The 22,186-nt window shown below is 37.2% G+C and overlaps 1 protein-coding gene across 1 annotated transcript; it reads right to left on the bottom strand.

Moving 5' to 3' along the window:
• LOC140163938 (uncharacterized) lies at positions 1-20,935 on the bottom strand. The gene is made up of 19 exons (XM_072187244.1): positions 20,908-20,935; positions 20,121-20,222; positions 19,577-19,798; positions 16,412-16,513; positions 15,203-15,427; positions 14,525-14,635; positions 13,735-13,959; positions 12,494-12,595; positions 11,581-11,802; positions 9,726-9,827; positions 9,117-9,341; positions 8,035-8,133; positions 5,334-5,576; positions 4,996-5,097; positions 3,115-3,333; positions 2,455-2,636; positions 1,557-1,706; positions 598-751; positions 1-158 (listed from the first exon to the last, which is right to left on the bottom strand). Exons 1-19 carry the CDS (start codon positions 20,933-20,935, stop codon positions 1-3), a joined length of 2,973 nt encoding a protein of 990 aa, XP_072043345.1.
• Between the last annotated feature and the right edge of the window lie 1,251 nt (positions 20,936-22,186).

The raw sequence follows: 22,186 nt of genomic DNA, 5'->3' as shown, positions 1-22,186 counted from the left end.
TCATTTTTGCAATCGCAAATTGAGCATATGATGTAATTGAATTTTGGTCTTATACATACTAACTGTCCCGCTCTCAAAGCCCAAGTTTTGAAGTGTTAGTGTAAGCATTCCACTGCCTTCAGTCACACTTGCTGTATCAGTCGTAAACTGAATCAAAGCTGCAATAAAAGCGACACAAAGAACTTATTGAATACTGTTTTGTCAAGAGGACATTTTTATTCAAGGAGAATAACAGGGTGTATTTTATATTCACGATAGCATTAATCGACAACTGTCATTATGCGGAGGCGCCCTATTTAATCTTAGCTTTGGACATTTAATTATTTTATTGAGTGAGTCGGGTGGAAAATAAAGAAAATATTTAAATATCCAAAGCTAACGCTAAAAAGGGCGTCTCCGCCTAGAAATGCAGTGTCATCCATTGTCATCTCGTGTTCAGTTTTATCAAGAATTACCACCTTGGTAATCATCTACAAGGTCAGCAGAACCAATGGAAAATCAATCACCACTGAGCTAACTATAATCAATGACATGGAATATTGCTACCGATGTAGAAACATCAAACGAAACCTGTGAACATGACATCGAGTGACTTACGAGGTCCACATCCTTTGACCTTGAACCTTAAAGCGCACAGTCTAGAGCCATCGCCACATTCTGAAGGCAGGTTAAGTTTAAGGTATGTTGTAGACAGAGGTGGATCAAAGACAATGGATACGATAGACGTGGCGTCAGTGTTTGCGCTAACACTCTGAAAAGTAAAACCACATTGAAAGTGATCAATAGAGCGCACTTGTTGGAACATGATCTGGAAAGATTTTCGAAAGAAATTAACGAAAAAACCCAATCTACTCCTTTCAAGTTTAACATCTGCCAAAATACAATTTTGCGATAATTGCTTGTTTTATTTTCCAATCACATCGTAAGAATACATCACAAGATAACACGTGTACACATCCATATACCCCTGCCACACACCATACACACGATGCGTTCAATGTTGCAGGTGAGTTTTTTCCAGGTGTTTTTGCACGATTATTTTGTGTACGTGTTGGTGTGTCATATTTTTGTAACTAGGGCCCTGATTTCGGAAATGCTACAATTACGTTCAGTAACAAACAAAAGGCATTATTGCGTGCGATGTGTGGCGAGTTGGGTGATTAAAGAGTGATAGAATTACGTAATCTGCTGTTTATCTAGTAGACCTTTTTAGAGAAACATGGCCAAATGAAGCTTTTTATTTTGCGTGATTGAAATACAATGGTAGATCAATTTGTGGTGTAATTTCAGCTATCTGTATCTTCTTTGTTTTGCAAAATGTACACATGGATCAATAATTATGCGGTTTTAATGAATAAAGAGTGATATTTACGGAATCTGTTTTGTTATCTATTGGACCTTTTAAGAGAAACGTGGTAAAAGGATTAACAGATATACTAACAGCAAATTGGGTAGCTATAATATCACTCTCCATCACTCTTTAATAATTAAATGTTTTAATCGGTGACTTTGTGTAGGGTGTGTGAGGATGTGGACGGGCAGTATAAGATACTTACTACTTCCTCACCAGTAGCATACTCAATTACTAATGATTCTGTAAAACAGCAGCCAGAACTAATACCGGGGACGCCAAAGATAACTATTGGCGCAGCGTCGGATCCTCGAACATCTATAGCTTCAATGGTTGAAAGGACTCCAAAGTCAACCTGTAGAAAAGAAAGATGGTCATGATGGTGGCTGAAACTTTTTGGAGCGGTCTGGTGTATTTCTGTATGTTCATATCTTTAAGACAACACCCTGTTCTGACGGACGGACTTTAAAAGTAGGGTCTGTTGGTCTACATTTTTTTTCTTGAAGCAGCTAAATGACCCTAAAAAATCACCAAAAGTTTGAATTGTCAAGAAAAAGATATTGATTTGTTTTTCACACAGGAACAAGAACAGCCAAAACGCAAAATCTGGAAGGCCGCAGTAGTACACATCATTGCTTCTAGAATACAACCTGCTTTAACTCAAAATGTAGAATACCAATTTTTGGGTGATGCATAGGCGTAGCAAGCGGGTGAATAGGGCGGATGAAGTCCATGGCCCCGAGGGTTCAGAGGACCGAGAAAAGACACATGAATCACAGATATTGGAATATCTGTGCATGAATTAAGGGTTGATAAAAGAGATGTTAAAAGAGCTCCGCACTGCTCCTTGTCCTTGGGCCCCGAGGCTCTTGCTACGCCTCTGGACAATGAGGCCCAGGCCTTAATGTGAGGCAGATATACAATCGCAACAACCACTTTTAAACAGTAAAGACAAATTTAATCAAAGTTTCTACTTGAAAAAAAAAACCCCTGCACCACTGCGGTCTCTCGGGTAAATATTAATTTGCTTTAATAAATAACATGGACTAAGATGCGAAAATATCGCTTATTTTTATTCATTCCTCATCAAACACGTTACGTACTATAATATACGGCATCGGATCTAAGTTTGGTGCCCATGCTTGTGGTACGAACGTATTGGATCCGTCGGGATCTAAATCCTCATCAAGATTGTTGGCGTCATGATCTTCCAAAATCACACTCACTATCCCCACGTACGTAAACTCTGAAGAGGCTGAAAAAGCGTCGTTACCAACTGGTAGGTCTTCGTTGCGTCAATGTCACATTCACCAGACAATAGATAATATCAATATATAACAGAATGTACAATGTAATAAATAGAAACGTATTGAAACAATTAAGCTACAGTTTTAGTCTTAGTTTTATTTTGTAAGGGACACACACTCGTGGTGCGTGGATGCTCCCCACTTTCATCCATCCACCCGGTTTACAATGGATTATACTAGTGAAATGATTTCATTTACCATTTTTATTACTTAAATTTTTTTCCGTGTTCCTATGTATCGCCTTTATAAAACCATTTATGTATTGTATACATTCTAAATGATTTGAAATGATGGCGAGCCAGTTTAAGTACAGCAACTGCAAACTTGTACACTCTATGTCAAAGGACATGACGGAGAAGTTGGCAAAATTACAAACGTATAACATCGGTGAGCAGGTATCAGGTAAAGCAAAACATGAAGCATTGGAAATAAAACTTAATCCCGGATCATACTTACAATCATCGTCCTCAATAGTGACGATCACAGTGTCAACGGTTCCAGCAGCCACCCCAGTAATGCTCACTTGAAATGTTTTAGAGCATTCAGCATCGTTATTATCAAGAATTGGAATGTTAATATTGAATGGACTTCCGGCTAACGTAACTGTAACTGCGACACCAACTTGAGGCGTGTAATCGGTATCTTCCGTTGCTGATATATCAGTAGTTTGAATTGCTGCAAAGTATTAATAATGTTGTAATATAATCGAGCACAGGAAATGGACAATTGATTTTGGAATACAATTAAAGGCATTGTTTGTCCACGGGGAGGGGACACGTAACACAAATGAGGACCATAGGGTATCATTACCCTGATTTGTTGATCGCACAACTCCAAAACACCTGTGTATTTTACTAAACCAGAGTGCAGACAGCGACAAGCGGCTTGGCCACCCATAGTGGGTAGGAGAACATGAAAACTAATATGAGATACTGTATTAGGATCACATATTAAGTATCATGTGAGAGTATACTCTTGTACTCCAGAAGACAGGATCACATATGAAATATTTGACACCAGAGATTTTTAACGGAATAAATCTAAATAATATGATTATGCAGTTTATTCCGTTAAATATTTACCCCATAATTTCCCTCATTCTTCAGGCCCTGCCCTCTATCGGGTGTTAATTTAAAGTTTAAGCTTGATTGCTATTGTTTCTTTGGAAGCCTGCAGCGCAACCTTGAACAATATTGTCTCTTTGTAAGCCTGCGGCGCAACCTTGAACAATATTGTCCTTGAGATAACGCCCCGTAGCCACCCCCAGCCAGCCCCATACCTCATTTCAATTTTTAACATACCCATATCCTGCTTTTTATATTCCACAGTGTCGCACATTTAATATGTGATCCTGTCTTCTGGAGTACAAGAGTATACTCTCACATGATACTTAATATGTGATCCTAATACAGTATCTCATATTAGTTTTCATGTTCTCCTACCCACTATGGGTGGCTTGGCGGTATGAAACCAGCAGTTTGGTCTTTGTATGTAAAGTTTTAACAAAAACGGTTTTGACACCCCTCCCCAATAAAGAAATAAAAATAAATGTAGATATTTATATAGCGCTTTATGCCGTAAACAGCCTCAAAGCGCTTTACATTTATTCCGCCGTTATTATAATATGTCGGTACCACGTTTGCTGCCTACAAATGGCGCAGGGTTCATCAGTACAACGACTGTGACTACCCCTAACAGCTTCCCATTGCACCTGGGTGGGGTGAGGCAAGCGTGACAAAGCGCCTTGCCCAAGGGCGCAACACGGTGGCGGGACGGGGACTCGAACCCACGCACGTCAAGCAAGCTCTTAGATTATGAGTCCAAGGCCGTAACCACTGAGCCACCGTGCCCTCAATATGCATATAAATTCAGACAGATCAATAATCCTATCCGAGAATGGAACTAACACACCCGGGATCTATTTCACAATACAAGAGTAAAAAAGAACACCTTAAAAAAATATTGAATGTGCATAGGGTTAATTGGGAATCGTCAGATCTTTTTTTTTTTGACAAACGCCTATCGTACTGTATACTGCCAAGCTGCCGTTGAATATCCGTTGAAATCTCAATGTATAAAAAGATGTTTGTATGCCAATCACATATTTCTCTGAAAATCAAATACAAGGTTGAAGCATTTTGATTGAAATGATTTAATTATGAAGAATCGTTCTTATAAAACATTTGAGACTAATGCATTTAATGGTGTATCTACGTCGCTAGTACTAAAGTGTGGACGTTGTGTATGTTTGGTGCACTCTGGACAGTCATATTGCCTCCCCGGGATTGCCTCACGACATAATATAGACCTAATACTGTAACTTTCTAGTATACTTACTAACGCTTCCATCTCCACTACCGGTATTGGTTAGTGTAAGCGTAGCCATTGCACCACTCCCTTCCGTCACCGTTAGAGTGTTACCAGTAAATTCAATAAGTGCTATAAAGTGTAAAATATTTTGATTAAATCATTACTAATGTTTATATCATTTATAACACGTGCTAACTCTGACCATCGCCTTTACCTTTATGAACGCATGCGTATTCATTGCCCATGATTTGTTGGTTTATATTATACCAAGTGACAATTGAGCAATGTCTTCCAAAATATTCTTTATAATCATGATAATCACATCAACATGTCATATATATAAACGCAAAGAAATATTACGCTACCATCGCCAGCGTCAGTTATGGTGACTGTAACTGTTGCAACAGCTCCTATACCAACGTTTCCCATATTACTGATTGTCGCAGAGAACTCCTCTGTCATCTCAAAAACATCATCGTCAATAATATTGATAACAACATTTTGAGTTCCAGGAACGCCATCAACAGCTGCTGGTACTGTAACGGGAGACACTGTAGCAAGGGTGTAGTCAGCAACATTGAGAGCGGTAGAGTCCACGAGGGTAATGTCTAAAAAGGGATACAAGAACGTTGCCAACAAGATTATATCACCTCCAAAGTGGAGGAAGCAAGATCGTGGCACACACACAAAATGAGTTGGGAAGATTTGAGAGTATCTTTGTAATTCTGCAATAAACTCGAGACACGCGTTTGGGGCTTGAAAAACACTAATATTTATATTTCAAAAAATGAAGCCTTTCTAGTAATTTTGAACTATTGTATTTTAATAAGAGATTGCGATTTTCCAAACGTAGACGTAGACCGTATGTTTTTACGTACGTTAATACGTACGGTTTTACGTAGCTATGCATCGCAGTGAGACCATATACTTAACCAACGCTCATGTGGTGGCGCTATGTCCTATAGTCAGTCATCTGGTGATTTGTTTTGCATGCAATCTTCCATACGTCATACATAAATTCGCCCAGTCCCATTTCCATAATATGAAATTTAAAAAACAGCGAATTTCAGTTCGGCAGAGGTGGGCCTCAATCTATTATATGATTGAAAGGCAGAAGATGAGTGCAACCTGCTGCAGTGCAGAGCGATCTATATAATTATATAAAAATTGTATTCATATATTGCTATGGTAGTTAATCCGATTATGAAATACAACAATACGTGTACCGTGCTGCGCACAATACATATATCCAGTGGCGCAGATTTCTTTTTGACATGGGGGGTGGGTGGAGTTGTAAAAATTCTCGAAATATAGTCAATCCACCTTTTGGCGACAGAATAAGTTTATGGTACATTTTGAAACTAAACTGATAAAATATGGTGTAAAAGTTGAATAAATGCACGTGAAGCGCGCGAAAATGTGCAATTTTGGGGCTAAAATGGCCAAATAATTATGAGGTTAATTTGGTTAGAAACCCATTATCAGGCGTCAACATTGGAGGGATGATTGTATGGACCATCCCCTGGCAAATTATTGGGGATTTATCCCCCCCCCCTCTATCATATGCCCCGGATCTACGCCTATGCATATATCGATTTATCGATCTAAATTGCCGCAAAAGGTGGAAATTTACGTAATTGGGGGGGGGGGGGGTTGCCTCAAAAGTGGGAGGGGGCAAAGGGCACACGGGGAAAGAAAATATTAGGAGGGGGCGCTGCCAAAGAATGCTTTTGACCTGCTAACAAATCTGTTCCCCCCATAATAATTCTCCACCCCGAGGATACACAAAATTATTGGGCCACCCCTCACATGTACAAAAAACTCACATGATATTTTGACTATAGCATCCGTCAGATCTACGTCAGTCCGATACCTACGTTTGGAAATCGCAATCTCTCTAATATACTGCGCACAAAACGTATTCGCATACTTAAAACAAAAGCAATTTCTTAAAGACACTAAAACTTAATTGCAAGATAAAGTAGTCGGTAGATGACAAATTTTGTTGTGCATACTTTAAGACCCCATGCAATCGGCATGATGCGACTTTATTCCACTAAATTATATGCATTTGAATGACAAGGTAGAGTTTCAAAAGTGACATTTGTTATATTTCCTCCTTCATCCATTTATGGATCCGTGTATATCATCTGATAATGCATGTGTACAATTAACACCTGAGGAGGTACCATCCGTAGGTTACTAATAATATTAAACTAATATTCTCACAATCATATCAATACACCGACTAGACTGTCCCACAGTCTCGGTTCCATCTCTGGGTAAATACTTAGAGCTAAAACCACCTTCCCCTTCACTCCACAGATTAATACCGTGACACCACTAAGCCCTCACTGCCAGCAACAAAGTTATAGCGCTCCTGGAGCACTGTGTGTTGACGAAAACTCAATTAATCTAGCTTAACTAGTTTATTTTTCATAATAACTCTCCTAATCCGAGACTGTTACATTTTGAATATAAAATCCTTCCAAATAATTATCAAGCTATGTAACGTGACTGTTGCGTCAATTATGGTAGCTCCGCCCTCATTGTCAATTCAAATATGGTAGGCACAAAACAAGCACGAACCAGTTCTATTGTCATTTTGCGCGCGCATTGGTTATGATCAATAGACTATCAATGAAAACGACTTCAAATATCGCCTTGCTTGCTGAGATCTACATTGATTGGTCAGGCTAAGTAGCCGCTTACACAAACGACAAGACAGTGAAACCACGGACGTGATATATAGAAAACTCGTCTGACCCAGGATCGGTAAAAGTGAATTCCCACAAAACGCTGGGAAGTGGAAGGAAAATTGTCTACATATTGTGAGGGTCCATGTTTTGGGTTTATTTAATGTTATGTAATCTACATTACCAGTCGTTCCCCATGGACCCGAGGGAGGGTCTATACACCAACTGACAATAAGTTGGCTATTTAATCATTCTTAGTTGTGTATATGGTTACGTTCGTTAATAAATAATTTAATCGGGATTGAAACAAACGTTGTATCACAAAATGACATCCCTTACTGATCAGCTAATTAACAAAATTGATACTGACCTACTGTCTCGGTACCACCACCCGTGTTTTCAAGTGTCAGCGTAAGCGTCCCAGCGTCTTCAGACACAACAACTGCTGCAGTGGTATACTGGACTAAAGCTGGATAAGTGAAAAAGGTGGAATGAAACTTAGGTAGAATGGTAGTTCGAGAAGGTGGAAATTTAGGTACATGTATAATTGAATACAAAATAGAAATAGCTAATAACATTTAAAAACGGTACTCTCAAGCAACACTTTACTTTGACGACATCCGTGATACGAGCCACCCCGACACAAAAAACTGGGAAGAAGAGCAAAATAGGGGGAAATATTTTTAAAATAGGCAAAAGATTAGTTCAGGTCTTCGTAGCCATGACTCTTTCAGATGGAGGGAGAAAGGCAAGTTTCAAGGAGCAAACATGATCAAAAATGGGCTAAAAAGTACAAAACAGGCCTGAAAATCTTAACTATCAGGGCAGACAGCGTCCTACAGGAGAGTGGGGTTGACTGCTCACAGGAAGGATCCATCCTTATGCCACTGGATACAAGTGCTTTCCTATGTTAGAGTACCCGATAAAGCTATAAAGTTAATTACCCAAAATATTTATGATACTTATGAACTTTCCTTTCAAACCCTGACAACAGCGATTGATTGCCTGTTTCCTCTTTAAGGAATCTCTGTACACGCTTAGAATGAAGGTTCTAAAAGGGTTCTACGGCTGTTCGTTAGGGGAATTATAAAAGGTTCTTCAAAGAACTATCCGAAGGATCTTGAACATTCCTGATATGGTGCTCCCTAACGGGAATTTCCTTACATTCTCATCTGGAAAGAGACTTGGTACCTAGTAGTCTGGTACCACACTATGCCTGACGTGACCGTGGCTCATAGTAGCCAACTGGGGACGTCCCTCCTGGAAAAAAATAGGGGGGCGTGTCCATAGCCCCGTTTCTGCTAGCTGCCAACAATAATACTTAGCCACAATGATGAACACCGAGAAAAAGGCTCATTACCCTGATGAATGCTATCAGAGACAACAGTTTCGTGTTAACGTTGCTCAATATTAGTTGTTCCAATTGGCAAATAATTGGTCAAAACTACTCACGTTCGTCGTCCAATATTGTAATAACGACGGAATCAGTTGGCCCTATGCCGTAATTGTTATTAGTTGCTGTAATTTGAACTGTAAGTTGTTCTGTAGATTCAACAATTGCGTCGTCGACTATAGATAATATCACATTTACACTCGCCCCATTTGGTACCGTAACAGATGACGGAGTTGTAAGTACATAGTCGGTAACGTCAGTTGCTGATCCAGTTATCACCAAATCTATAATAAATACAATTAATGTCGATGAAACATTGTTACTTCATTTTTTCACTCGGTCCACAGACATTGTAACATCATTTTAATTTTCTAACATAAATTTGAATTTTAGGGTCGGATCAGGTGTTTCGATAGGGAGCTCTAAAATCCCAACATGAATAATAGATCGGTGACCCTATTTTGCTGCAGGAAATTGCACATAACGCACTTTAAGCTTGTGCCTAAAATTCAGTTACTTCAAGGGAGCCCATATGCGGCATTAGGTATTGTGGAACAAACCAGCTAATCATGCTAATAGTGATTCTCCGAATGACAGATCCTCTTTTACGTACAAGTATAACCTGCCCCTTATATAAGTGTCTGATATATATAGTTATTCTAACTTACCTACAGTACCACTTGCTGCGCCAGTGTTTTCAAGTGTCACAGTAATGGTACCATCTGCTCCTTCAGTGACGGTAGTAGGACCGGTTGTAACCTGAATTTGAGCTGCAAGTTGAAAATAATGCGGAAAACAACTACTGCACTGTATCATCAAAACTCAAGACTAATTATTTTGAAAAGATACAATCAGTGTGTGCATACAATACAAGTTGAAGGAGACGAGAGTGTGTATAACTATACTATACTATACTATACTACACTATACTACACTATACTATACCATATTATATACCTCATATATAGATTCCTGTCATCTGATTGGTTGAAAGTGCAGTCATTGAATTAACTATGCCCGCAAAATGAACTATGGACCGGTCCATGGAAATGAACTATGGACCGGTCACGTGCGTCACGATCAAACTGCGCGTTTTTCCCAGCGTAAATGATATTACGCACGCGTTAATGTTTTCACGCGCTATAATAATTACGCAGAAAGCGCAGATTGTAATCTGTGTGCCGTTCGCATTGAAACTATTAATTTCTCTTCCCAAAATCGATGCTTTTAACCAAACAGATGACAAGAATCTTAAGATTTGGTATATAAAACAAATATTGACTGCTTTTTATTCGGGACATGGTTAAAATTATAGGCCCTCGGTGATCTCAAAACCATGACTATGCCCCTCGGCTACGCCTCGGGGCATAGTCATGGTTTTGAGATCACCTTGGGCCTATAATTTTAACCATGCCCCTCATAGCAGTCAATATTTGTATACTACTATACCATACTATACTATACTATACTATACTATACTATACTACACTATACTATACTATACTATACTACACTATACTATACTATACTATACTGTACTATACTATAGGGTTAAAAAAAAAATATAAATATAAAATACAAAACATAACTTGACATACATTTCTTTGATTTGAAAAATTAATATATATATTTATTTTAAAAAAAAATCGCATTTTTCAAAAATGATGCTTTTAGAAAAAGTTGCACTTTTCAACATCCTATACATATAATGTACAAAAACATTCTCGATATCAATGTTATGATTGATTTAATCGTTTTGTTGTCCATCACCTTTCTGTCTCTGATCCCTTAGTCACCCATGTAACCATCATGTAGTGCAAAACATTGTTTTTGTTCTGAAAGATGATTGCATGGGTGACTGGGATATCGTATACATAAAAAATAAAGAAAACAAAAACACCATTAAATCAATCAAAACATTGATATACTATACTATACTACACTATACTATACTATACTATACTATACTATACTATACAGGTACTTATATAGCGCTCTTACAAAGGAAAATAAGTTTTTAGATGAAAAAGTGTGACGGATATGTGAGGGAGTTTGTAATATTTCCTTTCTTGTTCTAATTACTTCTTGTTACTCGCGATCGTACGAATTGAACATGGCGAATGATCAAACGGATCTAACGTTATCCATAAGAGTAACTATTGAGGAGTTTTCATGCATTTTTTATTTTTATTTAAAATGCTAGAGTGAACAATAGCCCATGAGGAGTGACACAGGTCACGAACTTACATTGGAACATAGACATATTTTGTTTCGGTTTTTCTGGTCCTTTTTCCGATTTAGGACTTCAAGGGTGGACGTCCCCCAAAGCCCACAAAATGTTACAATTTTGCCATATTTTGTGCTAAAAAGGATGCACAGGGCAATTGTTTTGGAGGGGGAGCGTCCTCCTATGGAAAACCCCCCTCCCGCTTCCGCCGCTACGAACGTCACCGATAATATCGTGTTAAACGTTGTTCAATATCAGTTGTTAGAATTGGCAAATAATGGGTGAAAACTACTCACGTTCGTCGTCCAATATTGTAATAACGACAGAATCAGTTGGCCCTATGCCGTAATTGTTGATTGCTGTAATTTGAACGGTAAACTGCTCTGTAGATTCAAAGATTGCGTCGTCGGCTATAGAGAATATCACATCTACATTCTCCCCATTTTGAACCGGAATAGAAGATGGTGTTGTTAGTTCATAGTCACTAACGTCAGTTGCTGATCCAGTTATCACCAAATCTATAATAAATTCAATATAAATGTCTATGAAACATTGGCGCGTTGTCATTTGGTCCACAGACAATTGTAACATTATAATTAAGGTTGCAGTTTTATAGTTAGATCAGGTTTTAAGGTATGGGCTCATGTTATGTTTTGTTATAGAGAGATGACAAAATAGAACACCGACCAAATTAAAGAGGACGATTTCCTAAATTTGAGCATCTGAAAATGCTACCAAAACCGCTGTGAAATAAAGCCTGGTAATTTCGTTAATAAGTCTTCAGCATATTTGACTCTTGATAGCCGAATTGTTAACATACAAGATGTTTTCTTCTATTAATAATTCTTGCATTATTAGCTTTTAAAAAAGATCAGTTCGAACGATTACAAGCTATATATATATATAACACTTTGTTTCGTCGATAATACCATACATATTTTTCTACTGGCGCACATGGGCTTCTTTTCCTTAGGGTATATTTCACGTAAAGATAGAGAGCCCCCTCCTCTAAACCTGAATAATAGGTCGGAGCCCTTATTTGCTGGTGGGATTTTAACGTAAGGCATTTTTAACTTGTGTTATGTCAAGGGAGTTAATATGCGGCAGTAAGTATTGCGGAAGAATCCTCTTTTACGTACACGCATATCCTACCCATAAGTGTCTATCTATAAATATAAAAAGTAAGCCTATATAGTTATTCTAACTTACCTACAGTGCCACTTGCTGCGCCAGTATTTTCAAGTGTCACAGTAACTGTACCATCTACTCCTTCAGTGACGGTAATAGGACTTGTTGTAACCTGAATTTGAGCTGCAAGTTTGTAATAAAACCGTAAACAACGAACTACTGTATCATCAAAACTCATCAATTTACTTATGAAACGTTTTCATTATGCATTTCATGTTTTTTGCAAGTTTTGAAAAGATACAACACAAGTTTGTATACAATATTTAGGTTCAAAAAGACGAGAGTGTCTGATGTTTGCTTTCTTGTTTTACTTACTACTCGTTCAAATTGAAGCTGGTGAATGATCAAACTGGTCTGATAAATCCTAGGTAATAAGATTATTCTAATTATCCATAAGATTAAAATAAAACAACATAGCAGAAGAATTTTCAATCCCTCGATCGTTTTGATCCCAGGACCCAGACTTGATAGAATAGACGAGATTACAATCTCTCAATCGTTTTTATCCCAGAACCCAGACTTGATAGAATAGACGAGATTACAATCTCTCAATCGTTTTTATCCCAGAACCCAGACTTGATAGAATAGACGAGATTACAATATCTCAATCGTTTTTATCCTAGAACCCAGACTTGATAGAATAGACGAGATTACAATCTCTCAATAGTTTTTATCCTAGAACCCAGACTTGATAGAATAGACGAGATTACAATCTCTCAATCGTTTTTATCCCAGAACCCAGACTTGATAGAATAGACGAGATTACAATCTCTCAATCGTTTTTATCCCAGAACCCAGACTTGATAGAATAGACGAGATTACAATCTCTCAATCGTTTTTATCCTAGAACCCAGACTTGATAGAATAGACGAGATTACAATCTCTCAATCGTTTTTATCCCAGAACCCAGACTTGATACAATAGACGAGATTACAATCTCTCAATCGTTTTTATCCCAGAACCCAGACTTGATACAATAGACGAGTTTTCAATCCCTTAATCGGTTTGATCCCAGAATTCAAACTTGATAGAAAAGACGACTTTTTCAATCTCTGAATCCTTTTGATCCCAGGACCCAAACTTGACAGAATAGACAAATTTTTAATCCCTCAATCGGTTTGATCCCAAAATTCAAACTTGATAGAAAATATAGGGATTTCAATCCTTTAATCGTTTTGATCCCGTGACTCAAACATGGTATTGGCCTAGTAAAAATGAAATGCCCGAACACTAAGCAAGTTCTATTCTATTCAAATACTTACGCTCGTTGTCGGTGATTGTTACAGTTACCATATTAACAGCTCCTATACCAAAGCTATTTAGAGCAGTAATTTCAACTGTCAATTGCTCCGTTCCTTCAAATTGTACATCGTCAATGACGGTAAGTACTACATTAGCCGTACCACCATCTGGTGCCACAGTTATCGTTAATGGGGAATCAAGGGTGAAGTCTGTGTCATTAGTCGCTGTACCAGTTATGACCAATTCTGCGTTGAATATAAATACGCAAATAATTTTGTGAACATTTTCAAACTAAAACGTTTCTGTAATCTGTACTATTCTATCATAAATTCATTATACTTTGCTTGACCTGGCAAAATGGTTACTTTTAGGCCATTAAGCCAACAAAAGAAGGCTTGTCTCTCACCGGGGTCTCTCAACCCGCACATATATGTACTAATAGTATTTGAACGCAATCCTACACTCTTAGAAAAGGTGTTCTTCGCTGTAGATCCCTTAAACCTAAACAAAAACCTTTTCTTTTTTGCTTTTTGCGAAATGTTTGAGAGACTCATAGTAGAAGATTGTTTTGTTTTATGCTAAATTTTCATGTATTTTCAAAACATCGGTTCATGCAGCAATGCGTAGCGTAAAACCACGAGAGAATTGTGGCTAGTACTGGATGGTAGTATGTGTCAATCAATCAGGCTTTACTTTAACAAAGCAAATAATATATACGTACTTAATGAAAAATATCAGCAACATAAATTATCAGTGCCTCTGGAACGATATAAAGGACTGGAAATTGTCCATGTTTTGAATTCAGCTTACCTACAGTACCAGCTACAGGGCCCGAGTTCGCAAGCGTTAACGTCAACGCCCCATCTCCCTCATTAACAGTGATTGCAGGATTGCTCGTAAACTCGACCGAAGGTGGAAGTTCTGAATACAGAAGATAAAGTATGACAACAAATGAACAAATTCTAATCGGCATGATGTTGTTGATTACAACATAGATATAATAAAAATCCAAAATATTTCACAAAATATCTAATCCATTTTCATTCTGATGATTGATAAACAAAATATGTTCGACCAACTTGTGAAGTCAGTGAAACAAAACTACAATCAAAGAAACAGTTTCCTGGAAAAAGTGGACAAGATCTGATGAGACCCATTAATCACTTCAAATTCCGATTCTGTGTGTTACTTTGTATAATATTGTAGTTTTAAAACTACAATTACTGATTAAAATTACTGATTGCAACACCCTCTAGTACATCCAGAAATCCCGTTCAAATCTCAAATTCCGCCGCCTATGTACGCCACCAATAATATTGAGCCATACCTGAGACGAATTACATTCGTCTCAGATGCACACTAGGAAAATATATACGTGCCTGAAGGCTCATTACCCTGATGAATGCTATCAGAGACAACAGTTTCGTGTAAACGTTGCTCAATATTAGTTGTTTCAATTGGAAAATATTTGGTCAAAACTATACTCACGGTCGTCGTCAAATATTGTAATAACGACGGAATCGGTTAGCCCTATGCCGTAATTGTTATTGGTTGCTGTAATTTGAATGGTAAGTTCTTCTGTAGATTCAACAATTGCGTCGTCGACTACAGATAATATCACATCTACACTCTCCCCATTTGGTACCGTGACAGATGATGGAGTAGTAAGTACATAGTCATTAACGGTAGTTGCTGATCCAGTTATCATTAAATCTATAATAAATACAATATAAATGTCGATGAAACATTGTTACTTCATTTTTTTACTTGGTCCACAGACATTTGTAACATAATTTTCTAAGGGAGTGTTCATCAATACTTTGATGGGGGTTGGGGGTTGGAAAATATGGGGGGGGGGTCAAAAAAATTTGAGGGTAAAATGTACGAGACGGCATGTACATTTCAAAATGTTAAGTATTCAATTTAGTAATCTCAAGCTACAAATCAACAAAATGTGCGCACTTTACAATTTGGGTGTAACACTATGTCTCCAATGAGTAATAACTCCAAACGGTAATTTTTAGCTAATGAGTTAATGACCATAGGGGTAGATCCTGGTGGGATCCCCCAATATTTTGATAGGGAATGGTCCATACAATCATCCCCCAATTTTGACGCCTGTATATGGGTTTCTAACCAAAATTGACCCCATATTTGGTCATTTGAAAATAAAAAGTGCCAATTTTTGTGCGCTTCGCGCAAACTAATTCCAGTTTTGTACTATATTTCACCAGTTTAGCTTCAATATGGCAAATTTTGTACCATACACTTATTTTGTCGGCAAAAGGTGCTGGATTAACGAAATTTTCTCCAACCCCAATGTCAAAATCTATGCCACTGTTAATGATGTATATTTTTGGTTTCTTTTTTAGGAAATGAAGGAGGGGGGGATCAAAAAAATCCACCCTTTTTAAGGGGGGATCAAAAAAATTTCAGGTGTTTCGATAGGGAGCTCTATAAAATCCCAACATGAATAATAGATCAGTGACCTTATTTTGCTGCAGGGAATTGTACATATCTCACTTTAAGCTTGTGCCTAAAATTCAGTTATGTCAAGGGAGCCCATATGCGGCATTAGGTATTATGGAACAAACCAGGGCTGATCATGCTATAGTGATTCTCCGAATGACGAATCCTCTCTTACTTACACGCATAGCCTATCCGTGTCTGTATATAAAAAGTATATAATTAACTTACCTACAGTGCCACTTGCTGCGCCAGTGTTTTCAAGTGTCACAGCAACTGTACCATCTGCCCCTTCAGTGACGGTAGTAGGACCGGTTGTAACCTGAATTTGAGCTGCAAGTTGAAAATAATGCGGAAAACAACTACTGCACTGTATCATCAAAACTCAAGACTAATTATTTTGAAAAGATACAATCAGCGTGTGCATACAACATTTAAGTTGAAGGAGACGTGAGTGTGTATACTATACTATACTATACTATACTATACTATACTATACTATACTAAAGGGTTAAAAAAAACCCATAAAATTACAAAACATTTCTTTGCATAACTTGACATACATTTCTTTGATTTGAAAAATTAATATATTTATTTTAAAAATAATCACATTTTTCAAAAATGTTGCTTTTAGAATCTGAATCTATACTATACTATACTATACTATACTATACTATACTATACTATATACTATACTATACTATACAGGTACTTATATAGCGCTCTTACAAAGGAAAATAAGTTTTTAGATGAAACCGGAAGGTTGAAGTGTGACGGATATGGTGAGGGAGTTTGTAATATTTCCTTTCTTGTTCTAATTACTACTCGTTACTCGCGATCGAGTACGAATTGAACATGGCGAATGATCAAACGGATCTAACGTTATCCATAAGAGTAATTATTGAGGAGTTTTCATGTATTTTTTATTTTTATTTAAAATGCTAGAGTGAACAATAGCCCATAAGGAGTGACACAGGTCACGAACTTACATTGGCACATAGACATATTTTGTTTCGGTTTTTCTGGTCCTTTTTTACGATTTAGGACTTCAAGGGTGGACGTCCCCCAAAGCCCACAAAATGTTACAATTTTGCCATATTTTGGTCCAAAACACGGTGTTTTCGTGCTAAAAAAGATGCACAGGGCAATATTTTTTTTGTGGGGGGGGGCGTCCTCCCATGGAAAATCCCCCCTCCCGCTTCCGCCGCTACGAACGTCACCGATAATATCGTGTTAAACGTTTAGTTTAGTTTAGTTTAGTTTTATTTCACCATTAAATAACTTTTACATAAGTATAGCAAAATCATATGGTAGGAGACCAAACAGAGCAGGGCTCGAACAATTTTGGCCACCCTTTACAATAAGTTTTAACATTTAGGACGAAACACAATCAAAAGACGTATCAAGACATAATTATGTGCAGACAAAGACCGGGCAGGACACGTGAGACAGACAATGTTGGCAATGGTTTAAGATTACTTATTATAATACATATTAATAATAATTATGCAATTACATGATTATACAAACTAACAAAATTATTCATAACGAGATAATAACTCACATTTGTACTTATTTTTGAAACTTATCAGAGTAAGTGAATTTTTGGTATTTAAACTAACATTATTCCATAGTATATGACCTTGTCGTCTAACAGTGTTACGGGCTAAATCATTTTTAAAATGATGTGCTCTATACATATCAGATGATCTAGTATTATGCGTATGGATCGTACTAGCTTTAATAAAATAATTTGCAAAAATATCTGGTAGAAGATCATTATAAAATTTATACATGAAAATTGCTTTCTGCAATTTGTGGATATCATACACTGTGAGACTATTGAATGAAGCAAAAGGGGCGGAGTGTGGGCAAGAAAGTGAGAATTCGAACACAATCGAATTATTCGCTTTTGCTTAATGTGAATTTTGTTTAAGTTACAGTTATTTTGATCAGCCCAAATAATATTACAATAGTTAATGTGTGGCAAGACCAAACTTATATATAATGCAAACAATGTTTTTAAAGGTAAGACATGTTTAAGCCGAAATAAAATACCAGAATATTTGGACACAATATTAGTTATGTTGTGTGGTGGTTCCAAGTAAAGGACTCATCCAGTGTGATACCAAGGAATTTAATAGAAGAAACCTTTGAAATTGATACATTGTCAACATACGATGGCTGAATTGTGATACATTCGATTGCTAAATCTGTTTTTAAAAATAATGTACTTGGTTTTATTTATATTGAGTGATAATTTATTTGCTTTAAGCCAGTTGGAAATGTTACATAATTCTTGATTTATTGTGTTGGTAAGATAGGTGAAGTCTTTATGGGAAGCCAAGAGATTAGTGTCATCTGCGAAAATTATAAATTTGAAAAACTTTGAGGAGTAAACAATATCATTCAAATAAAAGATGAAAAGTAAAGGACCTAAAATTGAGCCTTGAGGAACGCCGCAAGTTGAATGAATTAATGTTGATTTAACGTTATTAAACGAAACATACTGTGGCCTATTCATGAGGTAGTTCCTGAACCACTCGAAGGCAACGCCACGTACACCGTAGTGAGTTAGTTTAGATAAAAGAATGTCATGGTTTAGCGTGTCAAATGCCTTCGAGAGATCCAGGAAGATCCCAACACTATGCTGATTGTTATCTAAGTCAGTGACAATTTTGTTGTATGCATCCATAATAGCCATAAAAGAAGAATGATTTGGGCGAAAACCAAATTGAGATTGATGCAAAATATTGAGACTTGAAATAAAACCATATAATCTATTGTGCACAACTCGCTCAAGAATTTTCGAAAAAACAGGGAGGACGGATATTGGCCTATAATTACAAAATTTGTGCCGGTCATCGTTCTTGAAAATAGGAATGACTTTGGCCATTTTTAACTGATTTGGGACAATGCCGGTGGTTAATGATAAATTAATTATATGAGCAAGAGGAGAAGCTATGATTGTGCGGACGGATTTAACAATATCGGGTTGTATTTCATCAAAGCCACTACTTCTACTTGATTTGAATGAACGGCAGATATCTAACATTTCCTCGGGGTCAGTTGGAGTAAAAAACAGAGAGTTATTTGGGGAATTAATATTGCGCAGAAAAGTATGAAAATTAGCATCAGTTTGGATTTTGTGGGCTAGGTTAGGACCTACATTTGCAAAATAAGAATTTAATTTATTAGCTATTATGTTTTGATCTATAATTTGCGCATGGTGAGCGTTATCATCGTAGAAAAATGACGGTAGAGGGTGTTTTTTTTTGCGACCGAGAATATCATTTAGGGTATTCCAAATAAGTTCAGTGTTATGTTTACAATTTTCGAGTTTGTTGTTCAATATCAGTTGTTAGAATTGGCAAATAATGGGTGAAAACTACTCACGTTCGTCGTCCAATATTGTAATAACGACAGAATCAGTTGGCCCTATGCCGTAATTGTTGATTGATGTAATTTGAACGGTAAACTGCTCTGTAGATTCAAAGATTGCGTCGTCGGCTATAGAGAATATCACATCTACACTCTCCCCATTTGGTACCGTAACAGATGACGGAGTTGTAAGTTCATAATCGGTAACGTCAGTTGCTGATCCAGTTATCACCAAATCTATAATAAATTCAATATAAATGTCGATGAAACATTGGCGCGTTGTCATTTGGTCCACAGACAATTGTAACATAATTAAGGGCGCAGTTTTAGAGTTAGATCAGGTTTTAAGGTATGGGCTCAGGTTATGAATAATAGGTCGGAGCCTTTATTTGCTGGTTCGATTTTAACGCAAGGCATTTTTAACTTGTGTTATGTCAAGGGAGTTAATATGCGGCAGTAAGTATTGCGGAAGAATCCTCTTTTACGTACACGCATAGCCTACCCATAAGTGTCTATCTATAAATATAAAAAGTAGGCCTCTATAGTTATTCTAACTTACCTACAGTGCCACTTGCTGCGCCAGTGTTTTCAAGTGTCACAGTAACTGTACCATCTACTCCTTCCGTGATGGTAATAGGACTTGTTGTAACCTGAATTTGAGCTGCAAGTTTGTAATAAAACCGTAACAACGAACTACTGTATCATCAAAACTCATCAATTTACTTATGAAACGTTTTCATTATGCATTTCATGTTTTTTGACAGTTTTGAAAAGTTACAACAGAAGTTTGTATACAATATTTAGGTTCAAAGAGACGAGAGTGTCTAATGCTTGCTTTCTTGTTTTACTTACTACTCGTTCAAATTGAAGCTGGTGAATGAATAAACTGGTCTGATAAATCCTAGGTAATAAGATTATTCCAATTATCCATAAGATTAAAACTACAAAGCAGAAGAGTTTTCAATCCCTCGATCGTTTTGATCCCAGGACCCAGACTTGATAGTATAGACGAGTTTTCAATCTCTTAATCGCTTTGATCCCAGGACCCAGACTTGATAGAAAAGTCGAGTTTTCAATCCGTTACTCGGTTTGATCCCAGGACCCAAACTTCATAGAATAGACGAGTTTTCAAGCTCTTAATCAGTTTGATCCCAGGACCCAAACTTCATAGAATAGACGAGTTTTCAATCCCTTAATCGGTTTGATCCCAGGACCCAGACTTGATAGAAAAGCCGAGTTTTCAATCCCTTAATCGGTTTGATCCCAGGACCCAGACTTGATAGAAAAGACGAGTTTTCAATCCCTTAATCGGTTTGATCACATGACTCAGACGTGATAGAATAGACGAGTTTTCAATCTCTCAATCCTTTTCATCTCATGACTCAGACTTGACAGAATAGAAAAATGTTCAATCCCTCAATCGGTTTGATCCCTCCCAGAATTCAAACTTGACAGAATATACAGGGATTTTAATCCTTTAATCGTTTTGATCCCAGGACTCAGACATGGTATAGGTCTAGTAATGCCGGAACACTAAGCAAGTTCTATTCTATTCAAGTACTTACGCTCGTTGTCGGTGATTGTTACAGTTACTATATTAGCAGCTCCTATACCAAAGTTATTAAGAGCGGTAATTTCAACTGTCAATTGCTCCGTTCCTTCAAATTGTACATCGTCAATGACGGTAAGTACTACATTAGCCGTACCACCATCTGGTGCCACAGTTATCGTTAATGGGGAATCAAGGGTGAAGTCTGTGTCATTAGTCGCTGTACCAGTTATGACCAATTCTGCGTTGAATATAAATACGGAAATAATTTTGTGAACATTTTCAAACTAAAACGTTTCTGTAATCTGTACTATTCTATCATAAATTCATTATACTTTGCTTGACCTGGCAAAATGGTTACTTTTAGGCCATTAAGCCAACAAAAGAAGGCTTGTCTCTCACCGGGGTCTCTCAACCCGCACATATATGTAATAGTATTTGAACGCAATCCTACACTCTTAGAAAAAGTGTTCTTGGCTGTAGATCCCTTAACCTAAACAAAAACCTTTTCTTTTTTGCTTTTTGCGAAATGTTTGAGAGACTCATAGTAGAAGATTGTTTTGTTTTATGCTAGATTTTCATGTATTTTCAAAACATCCCTTCATGCAGGTAGTATGTGTCAATCAATCAGGCTTTACTTTAACAAAGCAAAAAATATATACGTACTTAATGAAAAATATCAGCAACATAAATTATCAGTGCCTCTGGAACGATATAAAGGACTGGAAATTGTCCATGTTTTGAATTCAGCTTACCTACAGTACCAGCTACAGGGCCCGAGTTCGCAAGCGTTAACGTCAACGTCCCATCTCCCTCATCAACAGTGATTGCAGGATTGCTCGTAAACTCGACCGAAGGTGGAAGTTCTGAATACAGAAGATAAAGTATGACAAGTAATGAACAAATTCTAATCGGCATGATGTTGCTAATTACAACATAGATATAATAAAAATCCAAAATATTTCACAAAATATCTAATCCATTTTCATTCTACAAAATATATTCGACCAACTTGTGAAGTCAGTGAAACAAAACTACAAACAACCGGAAACAGTTTTCCCGGAAAAAGCGGACAA

This window comes from Amphiura filiformis, chromosome 1 (genome assembly GCF_039555335.1).
Source record: "Amphiura filiformis chromosome 1, Afil_fr2py, whole genome shotgun sequence".
NCBI classification, from domain to species: Eukaryota; Metazoa; Echinodermata; class Ophiuroidea; order Amphilepidida; family Amphiuridae; genus Amphiura; species Amphiura filiformis.
Note: the sequence above shows the minus strand (reverse complement) of the source record. Positions and strands in the feature narration are given on the sequence as shown.